At 49.0% G+C, this 21260-nt stretch overlaps 1 protein-coding gene across 6 annotated transcripts in view; it reads left to right on the top strand.

Moving 5' to 3' along the window:
• CHD6 (chromodomain helicase DNA binding protein 6) overlaps positions 1-20393 on the top strand; it is a 206738-nt gene extending 186345 nt beyond the window's left edge. For 5 of the 6 annotated variants that reach the window (XM_086702220.1, XM_086702217.1, XM_086702219.1 and 2 more), the window contains 7 exons: positions 271-1848; positions 5009-5160; positions 5533-5739; positions 6748-7200; positions 9118-9309; positions 10297-10416; positions 17114-20393. In XM_086702220.1, coding sequence (XP_086558346.1) covers positions 271-1848; positions 5009-5160; positions 5533-5739; positions 6748-7200; positions 9118-9309; positions 10297-10416; positions 17114-18010 — 3599 coding nt within the window. In that variant the 3' untranslated portion in view covers positions 18011-20393. The remainder of the gene's footprint in view (positions 1-270; positions 1849-5008; positions 5161-5532; positions 5740-6747; positions 7201-9117; positions 9310-10296; positions 10417-17113) is intronic. The other variant, XM_086702221.1, reaches the window with a different exon arrangement.
• The last annotated feature ends 867 nt before the right edge of the window (positions 20394-21260 follow it).

Raw genomic sequence — 21260 nt, 5'->3', positions numbered from 1 at the left:
CAGGGCACCGAGTACATGCTTACTGAATGAGAACTCATGTCACCTCCAGAACTGAAGTTCTCATGTTCCTTTCACCTTTACTGGGTCTGTCCTTGTTTCATAAAAACCTTCCATTGTCGTAGCTTTTCCGTGTAGCAGGGGCACACTCACCTAGGACTGCATGCTGGGGAGCCAGCGAGTTAAACGCAGAACCAGAGATACAGGGGCTCAGGTGGGCAGCAGTTGTCCTGGGGTTGCCTTCAGTGATGGGCTCTGTGTTGGCCTTTCCAGGTCCCCCAGATCCCAGCATCTATGTGGAACCCATCACGGAGGAACGGGCCGCGAGAACCCTTTACCGCATTGAGCTGCTGCGGAAGGTCCGAGAGCAAGTGCTGAGGTGTCCTCAGCTGCACGAGCGCCTCCAGCTCTGCAGGCCCAGCCTCTACCTCCCGGTCTGGTGGGAGTGTGGGAAGCACGACCGAGACCTGCTCGTCGGCACCGCCAAGCATGGGCTGAACCGCACTGACTATTACATCATGACCGACCCCCAGCTGTCCTTCCTGGATGCCTACAGAAACTATGCCCAGCATAAGAGAACGGACGCCCAGGCACCAGAAAGTCTCTGTTGCCTTTACCAGACCAACTCCAGGCTGTATGAATCTCTTACGTACACTCAGATGAGCAGGACTTCAGAGCCCCTTGAAAATGAACCTGAGAATCTGGTGAAAATAGAAAGTAGAGATGATCATCTCGCTCCACCTGGGGGCAGTTTATCTGACATGACTTGTGACAACTTTATTTCTAAAGTTCAGGATGTCATTTCCATCACCCACGATGAAAGTCTGCTGCCTGAGTCCTTGGAGAGTATGATGTATGGGAAGAAGGCTTACATTCGAGAGCCGGGCTCTCTCCAGGAGAGCCCCAGTACAAACACAGAGCCCAGAAAGGATGCTCTGGCCCTCTCAGCAAGCAAAGATGGGAACTGCCGGCCTGCTGGCCATGAGGCAGAAATACCTTCAGGGCCGTCTTTTATGAGTAGCTTAGAAGCAGGGGTAGCTCAGATGAACATCAAAAATGGAAAACATCTGTTGCTGTCTCTTTCAAGGGAAGGGGATGTCTGCAGTGAGGCAGGGCAGAGGCCTGAAAGCATTGGGCAGCTAGAAGCCAAACACTTAGCTTCCCCTTCCTTGGATCAGGGAAATGAAAGTGGGTTTGTAGATATGTGCCATCTTAGTGTCTGTGATTCCAGAAGAAGCTTGTCATCAGACCAGCAGTTAATTGATTTATTAGAAAACAAAAGTTTAGAAAGTAAATTGGTTTTGAGTCAGAACCACAGTGAAGAGGAGGAGGAAGAGGAAGAGAATGAGGAGGAGAACGTAGGTGTGACCATAGGCCTGAGGGAAAGGCCCGAGGTTTTGCATCTAGCCGAGCCCACTGCTAATATCCTAAGGGAAAAGAGCCGAGGCCTCCCTGTGGATGAGGTCAAGAGAGGAAGCCTGGAGGCCATGAGCCAGCATCCTAGACCACAGGGGGCTTTTCCTCCAGCAGCCTGTCAGTGTCACTGCAAGCACACGGAGAGGTGGGCACGTGGCCTCGAGAACGAGGAGTTTGAAGTGGACAAATCCAAGGGTTATACCCCAGACCTGTACAGAAGCAAAACGAATAGTATCACAGTGGAGGGTGAGCCCACCGCTCCTCCATCAGAGCCCTTTCAGGGAAAGCACGAGCTGTCAAAAGAACCTTGGAAGGAAAATGCAGAAGGCAAAAAAGTTTTCCCTGCATATCCAGAAGCAAGTGAGCTCAAGTCCGAAGACATGGATTTTGAGAGTAAAGATGATTACGACAGAGATGGGAACAGCCATGCTCAAGGTATAGTCTGCACAGTCTGTGGTGTTCTGGGTAAGTCAGTTCTCACGTGACAGGGAGGGGGCAGGGTGGAGGGAGGGTCAGGAGATGGTGTGGCTTCTGAGAGGGACCTGCCCGCTCTCCTGTGGTTTAAGATCAAAGGTCACAGGCCTTGGTCTGAAAGTGAGACAGAGTAGCTCAACTCTGATCATTCTAGAACTGAAGATGATTACGGACAGTCGTAGCACCTTTGCTGCACCAGCCTTGTGATTTGGGCAGGGCTGTAGGCTTCTTTCTGTACAGTAGGTGCTAGATACATTGTTGGGGGAAGTTACTTGTTCTTCGCTAAGGGACGTGCTTCAAACTGGTCAAAGTAAAAACACCTGGGAACATCAAGAACCTGCAGTTTTGTGTAGGTGTAGTTAATTTTTCAGGAACTCCACAAAAATACAAATAAATGTGATCTTTATTAAGGTGAGCAAAGATAGGACCATTTATTCATGTTATCGTCAAAACCCGTGAGTCAATGTTGGTGCATTGAATTTAAATTCATTTTAGTAAGTTAACAGGAATAAGAATACAAAATTACAAGTAACTCAACAAAAATACAAATAGATTTGGTCTTTTTAAATAAATTCTTAGATAAGGCTTCAAGTTAAGATGACTTTCTAAATGTTAAGAATCTACCTGACTCAGATATTTCTGTGCTTTTGCAAAGGTATATTGATTAGAGACTCCGAGCAACAAGAATTGGTTTTTACCTTTTTCACTGGTGTTTTTACTCCTTCAGACCCAAGAGGACATATTACAATGGACAAAAACAATTCTGTTTATCCTTGTCATTGTCAAAAACAACCAAAAGCCAAAAAAAACCAGTTCATGCTTGGCCTAATGCCAGGTGTGGTGCTCAGAGATTGAGACAGACACAGCTTCCTCCTTCTGGGACAGTGCCCTTCTATCAAAGCAGGAAAAAGGGAGAGGAGCTCAGCTGAGCCCCCCTGCATGATCTAGCCTCCTTTTATTTGTAAGCCCCTTACCTTTGGCTTTAGTCATTGTGATGTCTCTTGGAACGAGTTCCAAACCCAAGCTAAACTTTACATGCTACCTGGGATAATGACAGGCCACTGAAAGTAGCTTAGGTCGACTTGTAGCCCCAGCTGACCCAAGGGGAGCCAGTCTCTGACCTTGTGCGTCCTCAGCCTAGGCTACAAAGGATCACTGCTTTGTGACCCACATTGTGTTTTGAACCTTGTTATGGGGAAAATCACCGAACAGTCCTTGGAAATCCAGACGGTGAAATGAGTACAGGGCGTAGAAGGGTATGGTTTAGGGGAGAAACCTCTGTGCTCTGAGGCCCTTTGGCGCAGCATCAGCTTGATGAGCTTTGGTGAGTGGCACACTCACGGGCAGGCCCCCTTGCACCAGTGCTTTTAAAAATGGTTTTAAATTAAAAAAAAAAAAAATGTTTTTTAAGTGGGGGTGGGGCACCTGGGTGGCTCAGTGGGTTGAGTGTCCGACTTCAGCTCAGGTCAAGGTCTCGTGGTTCGTGGGTTCAAGCCCTGCATCAGGCTGGATGCTATCAGCACAGAGCCTACTTCGGATCTTCTGTCCACCCCCATCCCCCACTCTCTGCCCCTCCCCTGCACACTCACTCACTCTGTTTTTCTCTCTCTCTCTCTCTCTCTCTCTCATAAATAAGTAAATAAATGCATGCATACACACACACACACACACACACACACACACACACACACACACACACATAACATAACATATATGCTTTTGCAGGCCTCAGAGGGGGTCCTCCACAAATAGGAGATGTGGAACAGGTTGGGCAGTAATTGGTACAGCTGTCAGGGCCAGCCCCCAGGTCTCCTGGCTCTTTTCCAGGGTTTTCTCTCATACATCTTTTTTCTTTCTTTCTTTCTTTCTTTCTTTCTTTCTTTCTTTCTTTCTTTCTTTCTTTTTTTTTTTTTTTCATAAAACTTAAATCCAGGCTCTCTGCTTAAAACCTTTCAGGAATGCTCCCCATTAGATCTAGAGTAAAATTCGAATTTTCTATCATGGCCTACAGGATTCAGCATCATCTAGATGATTCTACCCATCCAGCCTCATTTTTGTACTTTTCCCCTGGATGTGTCTCTTTGTTCCTCAGCACATCCAAAAGAAGCATCCTCCTCCTCTTCTTGGGTGTTCTCTCCTTCAAGAAGCCCTCTTTACCGGCCTTACCTTCTACCAGCAGGTCCTTCCAAAGCTCTTTTTCCCTATCATAACAGCTTGCTTCTTTTTAAAGCATTTGCCATGGTTTGTAATTGTAGTTATTCGTTTATCATTACTATTTTCCTGTCTTTCCCCCATGAAATCATAAGAGTCTGAGGGTCAGGGCCACATTTGTCTTGCATATCCTTGAATCCAATGGCCTGGCAAGGCCCTGTTTGTGGTCAGGGGTCCCCACAGCTCCCTAGACTGGTGCACAGTCAGCAGTGAAATCTCCACCTCTGTGTTTCAGAGGATCGACATTCCTTGTCATTTCACAAGGAAAGAGGCACACAGCTTTTCCTGCCCTGGACATTTTGCTACCCTGTGTTTATTCCCTATCATTACTGGTAAGTGGATCTTTGAAGATCCATTTCACACTGATAATAAACTTTCACTACTGAAACTTGAAAGAATGAGCTGCGTTTCCATTTGTTTCCATCATGATATAAATGTTCTAGGTTCTTTGCATCATTGTTGACATGAATCAGGTCTATTTTGCCTTTGTTGTAAGTGTCAGGACCTCCCATCCTTCATTAACATCAGCGTCTTGCTGTGGACTGTGCCTTCAATGCATCAAAATATTACAATGTTCAATTTCCTCTCCTCAGCTACTCTACATGAGCCTCTTGCTGCTCAGCCTGCTCTCATTCTTGGATACACAGGACAATCTCCTCTTTTGTTGTTTTTGTTGGGGTGTGGATGCAGAGTTATCACATGACTTGCATGGATAGCCCTAAAGAAGGATCTGCATTTTGGTTCTTCCAGAACCTTCTGGAAAGAGAAGGCATGGTCATTAATGTTTAATTTCAAATAAGTTAGCACCGAATGAGCTAATTTTTTGAAAAGACAGATCAGGTGTCCTAATCTTTCAGATCATTACTGTCTCCCAAGTACCAAATTGATTTTTTTAAACCCTTCTTTGCAGATTACCCAGGGAAATACTCTGAAGAGGAGAGCAAGAGCTCAGCATCAGGCATTGCTGGAGACCTCGGGGATGACCTACAGGAGGCTCGGGCTCCCACCATTGCTCAACTGCTCCAGGAGAAGACCCTCTTTTCCTTCTCTGAGTGGCCAAAGGTACCTCACAGAGTGTGCATTTTCTACCCAAAGCCTTCTCAGCTTGTAGAGTATTTCTGAATAATAAATTCAGAGAAATGTGTAATATCTTGAAAAGGTATTAGTAATGGTAACATTTGGACACTAAACACATACACACTCGACTAATTAGACGATAATATAAAAATGTCTTCGTATTTACAGCACTATGGCTTTAATTTTCATTGTCCGGACCATAGAACTTATTTTAAGACTTGTAAAGTGAGTACATATGAGTGTGCTCTTTTCTAATCAACTCCTTCTGCTCAGAAAACTTGACACGTGATCTCAAGGGACTTAGTGAATTTGAGTAGCTTGGTGATTACTCCTCATAGCTTTTGGTCTTTTTTATAGGATCGCGTGATAATCAACCGCCTGGATAATATCTGCCACGTGGTGTTAAAGGGGAAGTGGCCTTCCAGCCAGCAGTACGAGCCCCCGGGCACACTGCCCACCCCTGTGTTAACCAGCAGTGCTGGTTCTCGAAGCAGCATCTCGGAGCCAGAAACATCAGAACACAGCTTCAGCAGTGGTGCAGCATTGGTGGCCCAGATCCAGAAGGTGAGGCCATAGCGTGGGGCTGACTATGCAGCAGAGAACAGGGACACATGGCTCTTCTCAGTTAAGTCATTCATTCAGCAAACACTGACTGAATGGATAGGACTTTTATTCTTTTTTTGTGCAGTCATTAGTTTAATTGAAGAATTTAGATTTTATCCTGTAGGCAGCAGGGAGCTACTGAAAGTCTTAGGGCAGGGAAATGCATGACGAGAGCAGAGTTTACAGCTCAGCTGGAGGAGTGTGCGGGGCTCTTGGGACGTGAGCGTCAGGAAAGAAGGGTGCCAGCGGCTGGGAGGCCAAGGGTGGGTCTGATGAAGAGTTGAGGTTCTAGACCAGGTTAGTGGCAGAGTGGATCTAAACCGGGTGGGACGGGGGTGGGGGGGAGTTGGAAAGCATGACTTGATAACTAATAAACGGATAAGGAAAAGGAGGCGTGAATGGATCAGATTGGTGTGTTCGGTACTTGGAAGGCTACGAGAATAATGGCAGCTGATAGAAACTAGGGAAATCAGAATGGGTTTTATAAACTCAGGCTTACAAGTAAGGTCTAATTTGAGGTACGTTGTTAGCACGCTGGCTCTCAACCTTCAAGTGCACAGTGGAACCTGCTGGGGACCTTGAAAAGCTGCTGGTTCTGATTTAATTGGTCCAGGGTGTAGACTGAGTATTGGAATTTTTTTTTTTTTTTTTTTTTTAATTTCCCAGTAGATTCTGATGCACAGCTGAGGCTGAGCTTCCCTGAGATCTAGTTCATGGACTAGCAGCTTTAGTAGCACCTGGACACCTGTTAGACATGCACAATCTCAGACCCACTAAAGTAGAATCGACATTTTAACAAGCTGTCCAGGTGATTTGGTGCTAAGGGTTGAGAAACCTTGAGTGGAAAGAACTTCTGTGAAGTTGATTAGGAATTTACTAGGCTCAAGGAAATCAGGCCGGGAGAAAGAGCTACCATGTGGCCACGGAAGTGGCATTCACCCCTCTCTTGCCCCCTGTGTATGTTCACAGGAGAGCTTCCTGGCTCCAGTATTCACAAAGGATGACCAAAAGCACAGACGGCCCTATGAGTTTGAGGTGGAGCGGGATGCAAAGGCGCGGGGTCTGGACCAGTTCTCCACCACCCACGGGCACCCCCCCATCGTCCTCAATGGCTGGCACGGGGAGTCCGCAATAGACCTCTCCTGCACTTCAGACGGGTCCCCAGGAGCCGCGTCTCCTTTCCCACTGAGTGCCAGCACCCCTAAGATCGGGGCTATCAGTTCACTTCAAGGAGCCCTCGGCATGGACTTGTCTGGGATTCTGCAAGCTGGCCTGATCCATCCAGTGACAGGACAGATCGTCAACGGAAGCCTCAGAAGAGATGACGCTGCCACGAGGAGGAGGAGAGGGAGACGGAAACATGTTGAAGGAGGGATGGACCTCATCTTTTTGAAGGAGCAGACACTTCAGGCAGGAATCTTGGTGGGTATATGATGCCATTAAGTAAAAAACACTAACTTTTTTTTTTTAAGTTTTTATTTATTTATTGAGGAAAAGAGAGAGGTAGAGTAGGGGAGGGGCAGAGAGAGCAGGAGAGAGAGAATCCCAAACAGGCTCCGCACTGTCAGCACAGAGCCCAATGTGGGGCTCAAACCCATGAACCGTGAGATCATGACCTGAGCCAAAGTCAGATACTTAACCAACTGAGCCACCCAGGTGCCCCAACACTGACCTTTCTACACTGAGCAACAGACCCTTCCCCAGACACCCAGTTTTTTAATTTATGGATTTTTTATCCCTATTTCAGTTGTCCCACTTGGGGTCTCTTGTTGTAAGTTGCCCTCAGTCTTTTCTAGAAACGCATTTAATCCATTATGGACCCTTCACCTGCATGCAGCCTGGAGATAGGAGCCAGGGGTCTTGACATTTCCAGTACAAACAGCCCATATCCCCCAGTGTTTTGGAAGAGCCACTGGTGATGGAGTTAAAGCAAATGGCAGGGTTGAGTTTGTGGCAGTGGCATGCGGATTGGCAGGCTTTCCAGGAGCTGCTGGGGGTCAGGATCCTGAAAGTTGATCCTGGCTCTACTGCTTGACATAGTGGGCGACATGGGGTGCACCACTGAGCCTCACTGCTCTGTAGTGGGCCCACAGCATCTCCCACAGAGGGCTGCCATGAGGAGGGTTCACCAGAGTCACGCCAGGACCCCCTAAACCCAGAGGAGATTATTGTAAACAACAGACAAGGTTAGAAGCCGTGTGCCTGGCCAGGAGAGATCCCCATAGACTTTTCTTAATGTGTCAGAGACAACTGACTTCTCTTTGTGTCTTGGTTTTTCCTACTTACTGAATTTCAAGCTCCAAAACAGGAATCACATTTCATGTTTTATTGTAAAAGGAATAATAGTAACCAGTATTAATGAGTGCTTACCGTGTGCCAGGCACTATGTTCAGGGTTTTGTGTGATTGTCCTATTTGATCTTCACAACTCTGTGAAGGTGGTGTTGTTACTCCCATTTTATGGATGAGGAAACTGAGGCTTACAAGCATTAAATAATTTTCCCAAGGTTATCCAGTAAAGTGGCAGATCAGGGAACCAAACCAAAGACTTTGTTCACTGGGACCCGAGGGCCTTATTTTTAAGCTCTGCTATTTGGTATATTTTAAAGTTTTGTCTTCCTCTTAGACTTTCTGTATAATGTGGGAGGCTGAAGTGGCAGGTTCTTTCCCTGCCCAGTCCTGCAAGCTTTTAAGACCGTTGTCTCATTTTTTAGAGGTGCAAGGCCCTAGTTTCTTTGTAGTGATCATAGATTGGCAGTGGAATGACTAGGAAAACATTTAGCAGTGGAATGACTAGGAAAACAAATACTCTTGGCCTCAGAGTATTTTTAAAAATGTATTATGCAAACATATATCTGGCACCATATTGTACTTCGTGGACCCGATTATAGGCATTGGGAATACAGAGATGGGTAACACAGCTCTTCAACCTGTAGAAGGAAGAAGAGGTAAGTAAATTGCAGTGTGGCATTTCCGGTTATGTGGAAAGCCTGTGAAGGGCGCCGTGGGGGAGCAGGAAGTAGAGTGGCCTGTGCTCTCTGGGATGGTCATTGATGGTGGCAAAGGAGGTAACACTGAACCTAAGCAGACAGGATGGAATTAAAGGTTACCAAGCAGACAAGACAGGGAGAGAAGCATTGGGTGGAGGGAACGCCAGCCCCTGCCGGAGCGCGCGTGTGGGTCAGTGGCGTGGAAGATTCTTACTCAAGCACCCCAGCACAGTAACATTCGGGGGGAAATGGATGGAAAGGTACAAAGAACACCTTACGTGTTTTCCTTTCAGAAACTGGTTTTCATTCTGTCATGGTTAACTGCATGTACTTGTTTCTCATTCGTCCAGGAAGTCCATGAAGACCCAGGGCAGGCGCCCTCAAGCGCCTCACATCCGGAAGGGCCGGTGTCTGCCGCTTCAGCCCCTGAGCCAGCCCCAGCAGCTGGCAGCCAGGCTGAGAAAGCCATTCCCAGCAAGAGTCTCCTTGACTGGCTGAGGCAGCAGGCTGATTACTCCTTAGAGGTTCCTGGCTTTGGAGCAGTAAGTTTTGTTGGTTCTGCCCGACCTGCCATTTCCTTCCCGCTGATGGGGTGCTGTGTTTGACGAGGAGCATGCTCGGGGAGCTTGGGAAGTTTGGGAGAGATCTGTGTTAACTGAGAACATCATTTTAAAGTTTTGTTTTTTGGGATTTTTTTTAAGTTTAAATTGTCATTGAGTTTCTAGTAACAAATCACAGCCCCTGTCAGAATGCTGTACCAAGTCGTTGCACAAAACCTTATGAGGACAGAATTTGCCTAAACTCAGTACCCCTGTCTCCCAGAACGACCACACCAGACCCTAAGTGCACAGAGAAATCTTTATGTTGCATAAACAGTGCCGCTTCATGAACATGTCCCTATGTATTCTTTCCACTTGAAAATATGACCACTTTGTAGGGAGGAGTGTCTGCTCTTAGCTTGAGTTACTGCTTTGGGACTCGTCCTTCAAGTCCTTCTACTGCCTTTGCCCCAGATCCTTCAGATTAGAAATCTGTATGACCACTGAGGTCTCTTCTTGGTTTGCCTTTTCTCATTTGTTCGTCTACCCCACCACCGTCTTTGTCCTGGGTACATCTAACTGATAAGATGTGGAGGTAGAGAGCTCACAAGAAAAGGAGGAGAGTGCATTCACAGATGCATACCCTCCAGAGACAGACAGAGCCCACCAGGTAGGTAGTGGTGGAGAGAGAATTGGGGGAAATGATGAGGAGGTGACAGCTAGAGATTAAACAGTACTCTGGGAGACTAGTGAGTCAGCTCAGGTCTGACAAGGAAGCCCACACATCCTGCTCTCCAGCTGTAGGAACACTGTGGCCTCAAAGAAAGCCTCGCTGAGGGCCTGGTAGCTGTGTCTTTCAACCTAACCTGACTGGGTCCTGTACAGAGGGCCATTAATGAGACAAGAGCAAAACCAGCCGAAAAGCCCCACCCTCCTCAGAAGAATCTGTGACAGAATGTTTTGTAATGTTGATTTCCATTTGCCTCCTAGAATTTTTCAGACAAACCAAAGCAGAGGAGGCCACGCTGTAAGGAACCTGGAAAATTAGACGTCAACTCCCTGAGTGGGGAAGAGAGGGTTCCCGCTGTCCCCAAGGAGCCAGGACTAAGGGTAAGGAAGAGGGACGTGTCCCAGTGGAGCCAAGCCTTGCGGACTTGGGGAAAGCTCCAGCTGGGAAGTAGGGAGCCAGGCAGCATCTCCCGAGAGGACAAGAGGCCAGCACGGGAGGAAGTTGATAAGTAGAGATAAGTGGTACTGGGGCCTCTTCAGCAGCAGTAGGACTTCCCGTCGTCCTTTGTTTTCACCCTTTACCTCCAAAACTTTTGGTTTAAATTTGTACTTTAACTATTTCCAAAACTTGATAATCCCCCCTTCCCCATTACAGTGTAGAGAGTTCAGGGAGACCTTAACCCCTGTCAGGAGTCTGTTTCTAGTGTTAACAAATGTCATTATTGGAAATTTCCATTTAAGACATTTCCTCCTAGTCCATCCTCACTGGTGATGAAAAACACCTGACTCCAAGCCCTGTCCTATTCCTCGTATAGAATCATGAGCCTGGAAGAGACTTCAAAGCCATCTGTGAAATACTTGTAGCCTAATGCATCTGAGTTAACTATAGCTCAGAGTAGAGTTGGAATAGCAAAGATAGAACCTCTAGGGGGCAGTAATAACACTTCAACCTGAAAATGTCAAGCTTAGGCAAATCATACATAAATGCACTTCTAACCTCCTAAAAGTGCATCCTCCCCAAACAGGGAGCCTCTCAAGAGCCTCCTGGGCATCTGCCCCTCTCGGGTTGTCCCCCCAAAAGCATGGGCTTTCCTAAATGCCTTCTCCTCCAGGCTCTGCCAGCTGGGGTTTTCCTTGGGTACGAATTCCCTGCTTAGTGGGATTGCCTGGATGTGATTTTCTTCTTTCAGCTCCAGAAGACCACCCACCCTAGTCATTTCCTCCTCTTGCAGAAGGAAGTTGTTACTTAGTGTTTTAAAGGAGGCTGTGACCGATGTCACCTGGTGGGTTGGTCTAGCAGCTCTTCACACATACCTGCTCCCCCCTCATCCCCATCCCCCACAGCAGCCGCTCCGGGAGTGGGGCTGGGGCCCCGTCCCAAGGTCGGCCGCTTGTCAGAAAGCTTATCACACTGGAAAAGCTGCCCTTTTGCCCCTCTCTTGCTTTACTGTCAGAGAGTGTCGCTCCCACCCCTTTTCTTAGACCTCCTTGTGCTGTGCAAGCTGACACAACTGTAGTTCTCAGCCCAGCCGTCTTTCTCCAGCCCTCATGCCGTCTCCCCACGTTCTCCTTGTGTCTCCACACAGGGCGTCACATGGAAGGCATCCAGGAGAGACTGTGGTCCTTGCTTTGTTGTAGCCTCTGAGCTCTTGGTTTAGAGACGTGTCAGAGAAACCACGTGCTTTCCTCCTTGGCCCTCTTATTTCTTTCTATGTCTAACAATTTCCCTCATGTTCTCTGGAAATTAATGCTCATCACTCTCCTACAGATGCTGACCCTTGCCAGAAAACCCATTTCTAAGCCCTTCTTGCAAGCCAGCCTCTTACCAGAGATGCACTTTTCCTCCCTTGTTAAATAAACACAGTCCCTGCCTCGGAGGCCCTTTTCCTGCAGTAAGGCCAGGGGAGGAAGCACTTGTCTGCCCGGTCCTCAGGGCTGCCCAGCCTCGCCACTGGGGAAGAGCCAGCAAGGCCCAGACAGCAGCACGCTGCTTGACCCCAGGAGGGCCAGTTTCCCCTCAACGCTGTCTCCCACAGCTCCTGCTGGGACAGGAGCCCTCCGGTGTCTTCCCATGGAGACCTCACTCCCCACCCATCCTACCCCTGCTTCTGGAAAACAGATTCAAATCAAGAAACCTCTTCCTTCCTTCAGCCCTTCTGCTGTGTGTGCTGTGGCTCAGCCGGGCGAGCTCCACTAGCCACAGTAAGCCTGTGGGATTCAGCTTTCAGGATGCCCAGTACATAGCGGGCGCTCGTGAGACGTGTGTGTGTGTGCATGCACATACATACGTAAGTTACATTTGTCTAGATGCGTGTATAGATTTTCTGTTTCTTGTTGAGCCATTTGACAGTAACTTGCAGACGTGAGCCCTCACCCCTACATGCTTCAGCCTGTGTCTCCTAAGAATATTTTCCTACCTACTAATGTTATCACACATGTGAATTTTAATATCTAATATCTAGTGTACATTCAGATTTCCCGAATTGCCCCAAAAACGTCTTCTAGGGCTAGTTTTTGTTTCATTCTGTTTTGTGCGTAGGAATTTTAACTTTGCTTCCACACACACCTCCTTTGGTTTGTTAGGTCTCTCTTCAGTCATGAATATTTGTGGGCTAACCCTCCTAACCTTCCTGGGAGGAGCAAGGAAGTTCTGGTCACCACCTTCTCCTCCTCCTCTACCAGGAGTTAAGTTTGAGAGCTAGAATCCACAGGCTTTGGAATACGTGCTTCTGTGTATTGGTGAAGATGTCCTTCTAGGCCTAGAGGAGCAGATTTACCTCCAGTGTTGCTTAACGTCTGACTCTCCTGCTCCCTGCTCTCCTTGCCCTCTCCCCAGGCTTCCCTGGAGGAGGAAACAGATTTGCTCTCAGGGTATAATTACCAGGAGGGAAAGCTGCCAAAGCCCAACTTGGCCGCTGTGTGTGGTCGCCGAGCTGCTGGGAGGGGCACCTGACTAGGGTGGGCAGCAGCTGGGCGGCTGGAGGGACCGTCCCTCCCACAGGAAGTGGTGAGAGCTGACTTCCTCTGCGAGCACCCCTCTCGCATGGCAGTAGGTGAAGAGCCGTTGTCTTCACCCCTGGGACCTTTGTGCTGCTGCTCATCCAGTCTGAAGGGGAGAAGGCAGTATGCCTCCTTGGCAGGTTCCCAGTTCTGAAAGGGCTCAGCACTTTCTCTATGTCAGAGGCTCACAACAAGAGCAGGGGAGGAACATTTCTGGACATCCTGATGCCGGAGGGGCATGCCAAAGGTCCTGCGGGATATAGGGCTTGACGAGGTGTCTAGCCCTAGATGCCCCAGATGCCCAGATGTTAAAGAACATCTGGTTTATAGCAAATTGTTGGAAAAGAAGATGGAGGCATTGTTTATCAAGCCCTGGGTTTACTTCCTAACAGAAAGGCTTCTCAGATCAAACACACCCTCTACTGGAGAGTTAGGAGGGAACTTTGTGGGTATAAAGGAAAAAGACACACCCCAACACCTTTCTCTGGCTCGCGGCTGTGGCTGGGCTGCAGGGAAGAGGTCCTGGAAAAGCCCTGTGGTCCTGTTGCGGCTCCCCTGGCTGGGGCCTTCGGCTGACTGGTGTGCGTTACAAGTTCTGCTTTTAGCCTGGCCCCGGTCCCTCAAGTGCTACTCTCTCTGTTCAGAAATAGGAACCAGGCAGGGATTGCTCCCCAAGTGATCATCCCCAGAGCCAGGGTGAGTGGCTGCCCAGCACCCTGGACACACCGGCCCAGCGAAGAGCAGGCACTGGTCACGGGTGGGAGTAAGAGCCAGTGTGGCGAGGTGCATGCGACAGCCAGGCTGGGAAGGGTCTGCTGTGCCCCTGGGGCAGATCCCTGCTTCTCCCACTTTGTGAGAAAGAAGGGGGGCGCGGGGCGCCTGGGTGGCGCAGTGGGTTAAGCGTCCGACTTCAGCCAGGTCACGATCTCCTGGTCCGTGAGTTCGAGCCCCGCGTCAGGCTCTGGGCTGATGGCTCGGAGCCTGGAGCCTGTTTCCGATTCTGTGTCTCCCTCTCTCTCTGCCCCTCCCCCGTTCATGCTCTGTCTCTCTCTGTCCCAAAAATAAAAATAAAAAACGTTGAAAAAAAAAAATTTAAAAAAAAAAAAAGAAGGGGGGCGCTAAGCATGACAGTATCACCGTTCCCTCAGTTCTGCCAGTCTAAACCGAGGCTTCTGGAGAAGAGTTTTCTTGTAGTCAACCGTCATAAAGCTTTTTGCCTGTGATTGGGTTTTTCTTGAATATTCTCTGGGAAATCGAGGGAGAGATGTAGGACTTCAAAAATAACCTTATTCCTGGGGACTTGGGAACATTCAAATACACATCTTTCACATGTACGGATCTGTAAATCCTTTGTGAAATGGCCGTGACCATTGTCCTGACCCCTCAGGGCTGGTGGGATGACTAATGCACATGGAACCCTTAATGTCTGCCTGATGCAGGGCAGGTGCACATTTAGTGCACTGTCAGTACTCCTGCTGCTCTTCCAGTCCCCACTGCCCCTCTGGGATGGCCACAGTCCTGTCCACACTGCCACTATTGAGGTCCCCATGCCTCCATTCCCAGCCGCTTCTCGGTTGGCAGCCCACCACACAGGTGTGTTCACCGAGGACCCGTGTTACCAACTAACCACATCTCTACAGCTGCCCCTTTAAGCAGAGATCTGTTGGAGTTTCTGAGGATTTGCTTCTTTAACAGTTAGGCAGAAGAGAGGCAGGGAACTGAATGGAGATGCCAGAACTCCTGGATTAAAGTTTGAAGTAGAGGTCCTTAGGAGGGTTGTGAAGAGACATCTTTCTTTTTTCTTCAAAAATTGTTCTAATGTTTGTTTATTTTTGAGAGAGAGAGCATGCACCCATGTGCAAGCAGGAGAGGGGCAGAGAAGGGGGGGACAGAGGATCCAAAGCAGGCTCTGTGCTGATAGCAGTGAGCCTGATGTGGGGCTCGAACTTGCAAACTGTGAGATCATGACCTGAGCCGAAGCCGGACACTCAACCGACTGAGCCACCCAGGTGCCCCAAGGTTGTGAAGAGTCATCTTAACTATTCTCAGACCTGGCTGTCAGTCTCAGCCCTTAGGTGTCCGCGGACTCCTGACTTCCTTTCCTATTTTCTTTAGCAGTCCTGGCCCTAATGAAAGTATTTTTCAGGCCCTTCTGGTGTCTCTTGGTGCGATCTGTCCCTGCCTTCTCACTCCAAGTATGCTCCATTAAGGACTGCAGCTGGGGCCCTGCATCTGAGCCTCAGAGTAGACTGGTGGAGTATCAACTGTGTCTTATCAGGTCCCCACTCCCCACTGCAGACTTGCAGGAAGGGAAGGCGTGCATACAAACGGCTGAGCATCCTGAGAAGGCAGCAGAGTTAGCCGTAGAGACGCGTGGGCTCCTCCAGCATCAGCGCGGGGGGCCTCACTGTTGGGCCCTCCCACGTCATGCTGCTGTGCTGGGGCCTGTCCCGGCTTCCACATTCCAGCCCTGATGGTGACCTGCGTCCCCAGTGCAAACCCACTGTGACGGATCACTAATGGCCACTCAACATCTTTAGCCTCATCGTTGCTGTGATCAAAGAGAAGGTGGCAGAATCACACCAGCTTTGTAACAGGACCCACGAGGAGAAGCCCAGGCAGTTAAGGCTGCTTTCCTTCAATGGCTCAGAAAGGAGAGAGGACTTCCAGGGACCACAGGGAAGGGCTTTTTCTCCATGCTCTTCTCCACAAAGATTGAGACTGCTCAACGGCAATTGTCCCAACGTGCCTTTGAGCCCGTGGACACGCACCGCCTCCATGAGCTCAATGACAGCAGGGAGGAGCGGGAAGCAGTAGAAAGAGGGAAAGGTGTGGTTTCCCGGGTGACGCAGGGGTTCCACGCAGAGGGTCCTGAGAGAAATCTCTCCCTTTCTCTTGCTATGGGGATTATTCGTGCTGCTTTGGGAACAGATTCAGGGTTAGGTACACTGTAATTGCACCGGTTTGTTTAATTCTCTCCCTACAACCAGACGGGAAGCTCTGGCAGAGTGGGCTCTCTGGCAGGCTCTGGTACATCCTCGTCGCCCCCCAGAGCCCCTGAACCACGGTCACGAAGGAAGGAGCGCATGCGGCTGCAGCAAGCCCGCTGCCAGGCTGGTGCTTTGTCCGCCGTGTGGCCTACCACTCACTGATGCCGTTGGAGCAGCAGGTTCCCTGATTCCCCATAGTAAATCGTCCGCATGGCGGTAGCAGAGCATGCGTGGTGCTGGGTGACCCACGTGCAGCAGAGCTGGATGGCGGGCCGCGTGGTACTTAGCCCCGGAGTTCTCCACCAGCTGGGAAAACCAGAGCACGGCCCTCCGATGAGAGGGAAACTAGACTGCCTCCCTTGAGGGAAACCAGAACATCAGTCACTATGATGCGTTTCCCCAGCCACATTAAGAATGCCCTCGTCTCCTCAGCAAACATGTAGACACCCTGTTTGGTGACAGAGTTGTCCTGCAGGAACTTGTGACCCACAGGGAGTGAGGTGTGTGCGGTCACTGGCACCCCTCCAGTAAGCACTTGTTCCTGTGGGTCGGGTAATGTGTTGCACACTTCGCCTCCGGTAAGGCCAGAGAGATGTCATTGTCCTTTCTCACGCTCTGCGAGTCTAACTGAGGTGGCCCGACTCCCACAGCTAGTTACAGAGCTGGGACCAAAATTCAGGTCCATCTCCTGCAAAACTCTGTCTCCCCTACTCTGCTTTGTTGCTTCCATTAAAAAGCTTCCTGTGTCACAAGGAAAATGAACGCTCGCTTTGGTCAGGGCCTTGCAGCTGTTAAGTCTCGCCTAAGACCTGGGTGTCCTTAGCTGGGCTCCAGTTCCCAGCTCTCTGACGATCTCCTCCAGGGAGTGGATGCTGCTGTCGTGTGCTGGTGGTGGCTGGCTCTCGGCCTCCCAAGCCAACGACCTCAGGCGCACCTAGGCTAGAGAGCCGTCGAGGCAGGTAGGCAGGGGGCTCCCACTCAGGTCCTTGGCGGAACAGGGGCAGTCTGGCCCAGTACAGAACCCTGGTCTTCATCCCCAGCCCATCCTGCCCTCCAGTAACCTTCGGCATCTCTTTGTCCTTTTGCAGGGATTTCTCCCAGAAAACAAGTTCAATCACACCCTGGCCGAGCCTGTTCTTCGAGATGCGGGCCCCCGCAGGAGGGGGAGGCGGCCTCGGAGCGAGCTCCTGAAGACCCCTGCCATTGTGGCGGACTCTCCCTCGGGGATGGGGCCACTGTTCATGAACGGACTGATCGCTGGGATGGACCTGGTAGGACTCCAGAACATGAGAAATCTGCCAGGCATCCCCCTCACGGGCCTGGTGGGGTTCCCGGCCGGCTTCGCCACAATGCCCACAGGCGAAGAGGTCAAAAGCACCTTGAGCATGCTGCCCATGATGCTGCCGGGAATGGCCGCAGTGCCCCAGATGTTCGGTGTCGGGGGACTCCTCAACGCACCCATGGCCACTGCCTGCACCAACACCGCTCCAGCGCCTCTGTCAAGCACAACAAAAAGTGGCACAGCAGCGACCGAAAAGACTGTAGAAGACAAGCCGAGTAGCCATGATGTAAAAACGGACACGTTAGCTGAAGACAAGCCTGGTCCTGGTCCGTTTTCTGATCAGTCCGAACCTGCAATAACTACCAGTAGTCCTGTGGCTTTTAACCCCTTTCTCATCCCAGGAGTGTCTCCTGGACTCATTTACCCATCCATGTTTCTGTCCCCGGGCATGGGCATGGCTCTGCCGGCGATGCAGCAGGCCAGACACTCTGAAGCAGTAGGTCTGGAGAGCCAGAAGCGGAAGAAGAAGAAAACAAAAGGGGACAGCCTGAACCCCAACCCAGAGCCTGCTCCCGGGTCCGAAAAGGAGCCAGGCGGCGATCAGAACTGCCCCGAACCCAGGGCCCCCGTCCCTCCAGAGAGAGGACATGTGGCACAGGCCAGGGAAGGGGGCCTCAAAGACTCCAACAGTGACGCCAATTAGAACTGTTTCATTTAAGAAATGATTGTGACTTGTAAGTTTCTTATCCCATAAAGGTTTGTTACTTCCCTCACTCCACCTTCATAAGAACCTGTGTTTCCATAAGTAATATTACCTACCTAATTTTCTGAGAACTGTGGTCACAGATGTTAATAGTTGCAGGGTCTTGCCACTTCATTAGCTGAGTGTCGTCGACCTAGTGTAGGAGGCACAGAATTCTCATTCTGTTACCCAGTTGTTCATTCCAGCAACCGTAGCTAATACAGTATGTGGTGACACACCCTCCCCCCCTTCTCTTCCAAGTTCCCACTCACCTGAGGAGGGACAGTGGCAAAAGAAAGCTGTCTAGGGATTTACCATCAAAGGGCCAAAGAACAGAGACAGAGAGGAGCTCTTTTTTCCGTGAGCTGTGTTGAATGGGAAGAATCTAATGGGGAAACCAAAAAGCACAGAAGAAGGAAGTGCTCGTGCGTATTTTTTAGTTAAGATATTTCCCTATTTTATCATGAGGACTAAATGAGTAGTGTAGACAGAAGTATATAACTAATGGTTGAAAATGCATATATTCATTTCTTTAGAAAGCAAAAACCTTACTGGTAGTAACAGGACATCCCCCTTAATGGTTTTTCAGACACCTGCGGCAAGAAGGAATACTGACGAGGCATTATTTTATACATATGTATGCCGTCTCCCCCACGTAAAGATCGTTCTCAGTATGGAAAAGCTTTACACACCGGGGTTGTTGCCGGCAGTGGGGGCGGGTGAGGGGCTCGTCCTCTGTGGGGCTGGACACTGCTCACCTCACTCTCAAGAATCTCTCCGGCCACCACCAGGCCCTCACAAGTTTTTACTTTGTGCTCCCCTTCACCAAGAGTAGGGCTCTTTCTGGAGCCTTCGAGGATATAGTCACTCAACACTTTTACACTTTGCTAGGTCCCTTCGTCAAATTATTTGAGGTTGTCCGAACTGGTGTGTGCCACCTTTATAAAACGACTGTGAAAGTTTGTTTCTTCTCTCCCATTTTTTTTTTCTCTATTCGGTTTCCATTACACAGTTGGACCCAGATTCCAGATCAGGTTAGTCGAGACTGTTGCAAATTAACATCGTTTTCCCTTCTCACTCGGGAAGCACCTGCCTGAGTGGCGCTTACCCTGCCTGCGTTCCCCTCCCACTTGTGTCCCGCACTCCAGAGGGCCGGTCATGCTCTGAGACTGGAAATAAGCTCGTGGTTCAGGACTCGGGGGGCACAGGGCCCGTGCGGGGGCCGTCGGAGACATTGGAAGTGCTATTGGTACCAGTTTCACTTGGTGTTGCCACAATTTACTGTATTTTTTACTTTTCCTGTTACAGTTTTGCTAATTTATCAGAAGGTCCAAAAGTTTGACATAACTATTTCAGTTTGCATTATTTATTTATGATGCTTTTGTCATTGTCTTTTATACATTTGGGATTATAAATTATGTAAATGTTAAAATGAGCATCTCAAAGAAGTCTGTTAAATTGTGACCGAAGAAAAAAATAAGATGTATCTTCGAACGGTGGAGTTATGAATCAGAGATAAAAATCAGAAATTCTGTAACCGATCGCATAAGAAGAAAGAATCCGTTGATTGAACAAATCCTATTTAATGACATCTTTGTAGCGTAGATGGTCGATAATGCTGACAACAGATTTCTTAGAAATGCTGCTCTCTATTTAACTAACATTTTGTTCAGTTTTGCCTCCAGTGGAAGCAGAAAGGGTTTTTTCAGCTGTTAAATCCTAAAAATCAATATAATTTATTTATGTAAAAAAAAAGTCACTCAATCGATATATTTTTGAACCTTTTAAGTACTAATTTTCTTTTTATCAAGTAGAAAAAAAATGTATTTGCCCTAAATCCTTAAAATACAAATGCTATAAAAATTCATGTATCTTGAAAGCCTTACTGCAAATGAGTATTATAGACATCCAGCAGAGCCTGGGTTTCCTTTGTTGTCCTCGTTGTTGTTTTGTATGGAAAAGCTGCTTTCCCTAGGTTCCACTTAGAACCTCCAGTAGGTCACAGGGTTCAATATGGATTTGATTTAAAAACCCACCAGCATGCTAAACCCCTTGTTATATCTTACCGAACCTGTATGTTTAACTCTCTGGGTGTTTAGGCTTATATTTGACTGCTATTGTGTCCCTGTTTGCAAAATGAAAATGACACTCTGTGGATTATTTGCTCTGTAAGGCATAAGTGCTTCTTATGATTATTTTGACGTTTCCAAGAGCAAAAGCCAAATTTAAACTCTCTTCAGCAAACTTGAGCCTTTTCATCTAAATTCCATGTCACTCACAGCCATAACTTTCCTTGGTCATTCTTCACCCCGTGTCTTACATAATAAATTGTCTGTGGTCTTGATCCTGGATTTAAAAAAAAAAAAAAAACAATTTTAAAAGTCAAATTCAGTGGCACTTGGATGTCTCTTGCTGCCTGGGCCTTGTATAAATACATCATCTGCACACAGCAGTCCACGGTCTTTCCGAGTGCCCACTTTGTTCTGGGCACGCTACTGGGGGCTTGTTAAATATCCATTCACGGGGGTTGATTTGCCTTATCTCTTGACCCACCGGCACACCTGGTTAAAACACGTGCCGTAGAAGGGAGAGCAGTAGAGTCCCTGCTTCCCGGACCTGGGGCCCCCGGGCCTGGGGCCCGAACGCTCCAGCCGCTCCACGCTCCAGCCGAAGCCTCAACTGCGCCACTTTCTAGAAGCCCCGCCTCAAATCACATACCTGGGACCTTGGGGGGGGGGGGGGGTGGTGGAACCACCGTGGGATCGGAACAGGCCCCAAAACACAGGAGTGCCTCAGAATTCTTAAGGCTTGTTAAGAATTTGGTGGCCCTTAGCTTTCTTCTCAAGCCCCAGAAGGACTGTGTCCAAAGTTGTCGAGGAGACTGGCAGGCAAGTGCTGAAGCCCTGGCCACACAGCCAGACACCCACCAGTTTCGCCCTTGCTGGGTCACCACTAGGGGCCGACGGATGGCGGCTCAAGAGCCTGGAGAATGGGTGAGGCATTGTTCTCTAAGACCCCAGAGTCCTCTGCTGTGGTTTTCCAAGTCAGGGTGTATTCCAGTCTTTGCAGCCCTCCAGTCCAGACGGGGGGAGCCATTCTTCTGGGAAGAGGAATAATTTATGCAGAATAAGTAATAAATAGTCTTGGTTTCACTCTTAACCCCCGAGGCTGCCCCAGTAGAGTCTGCTTCTGTGAGGGCAGAGGAGTGCAA

The sequence above is a fragment of the Puma concolor genome, chromosome A3 (assembly GCF_028749965.1).
Source record: "Puma concolor isolate L17-30 chromosome A3, mPumCon1.1.hap2, whole genome shotgun sequence".
Taxonomy (NCBI): domain Eukaryota; kingdom Metazoa; phylum Chordata; class Mammalia; order Carnivora; family Felidae; genus Puma; species Puma concolor.
Note: the sequence above shows the minus strand (reverse complement) of the source record. Positions and strands in the feature narration are given on the sequence as shown.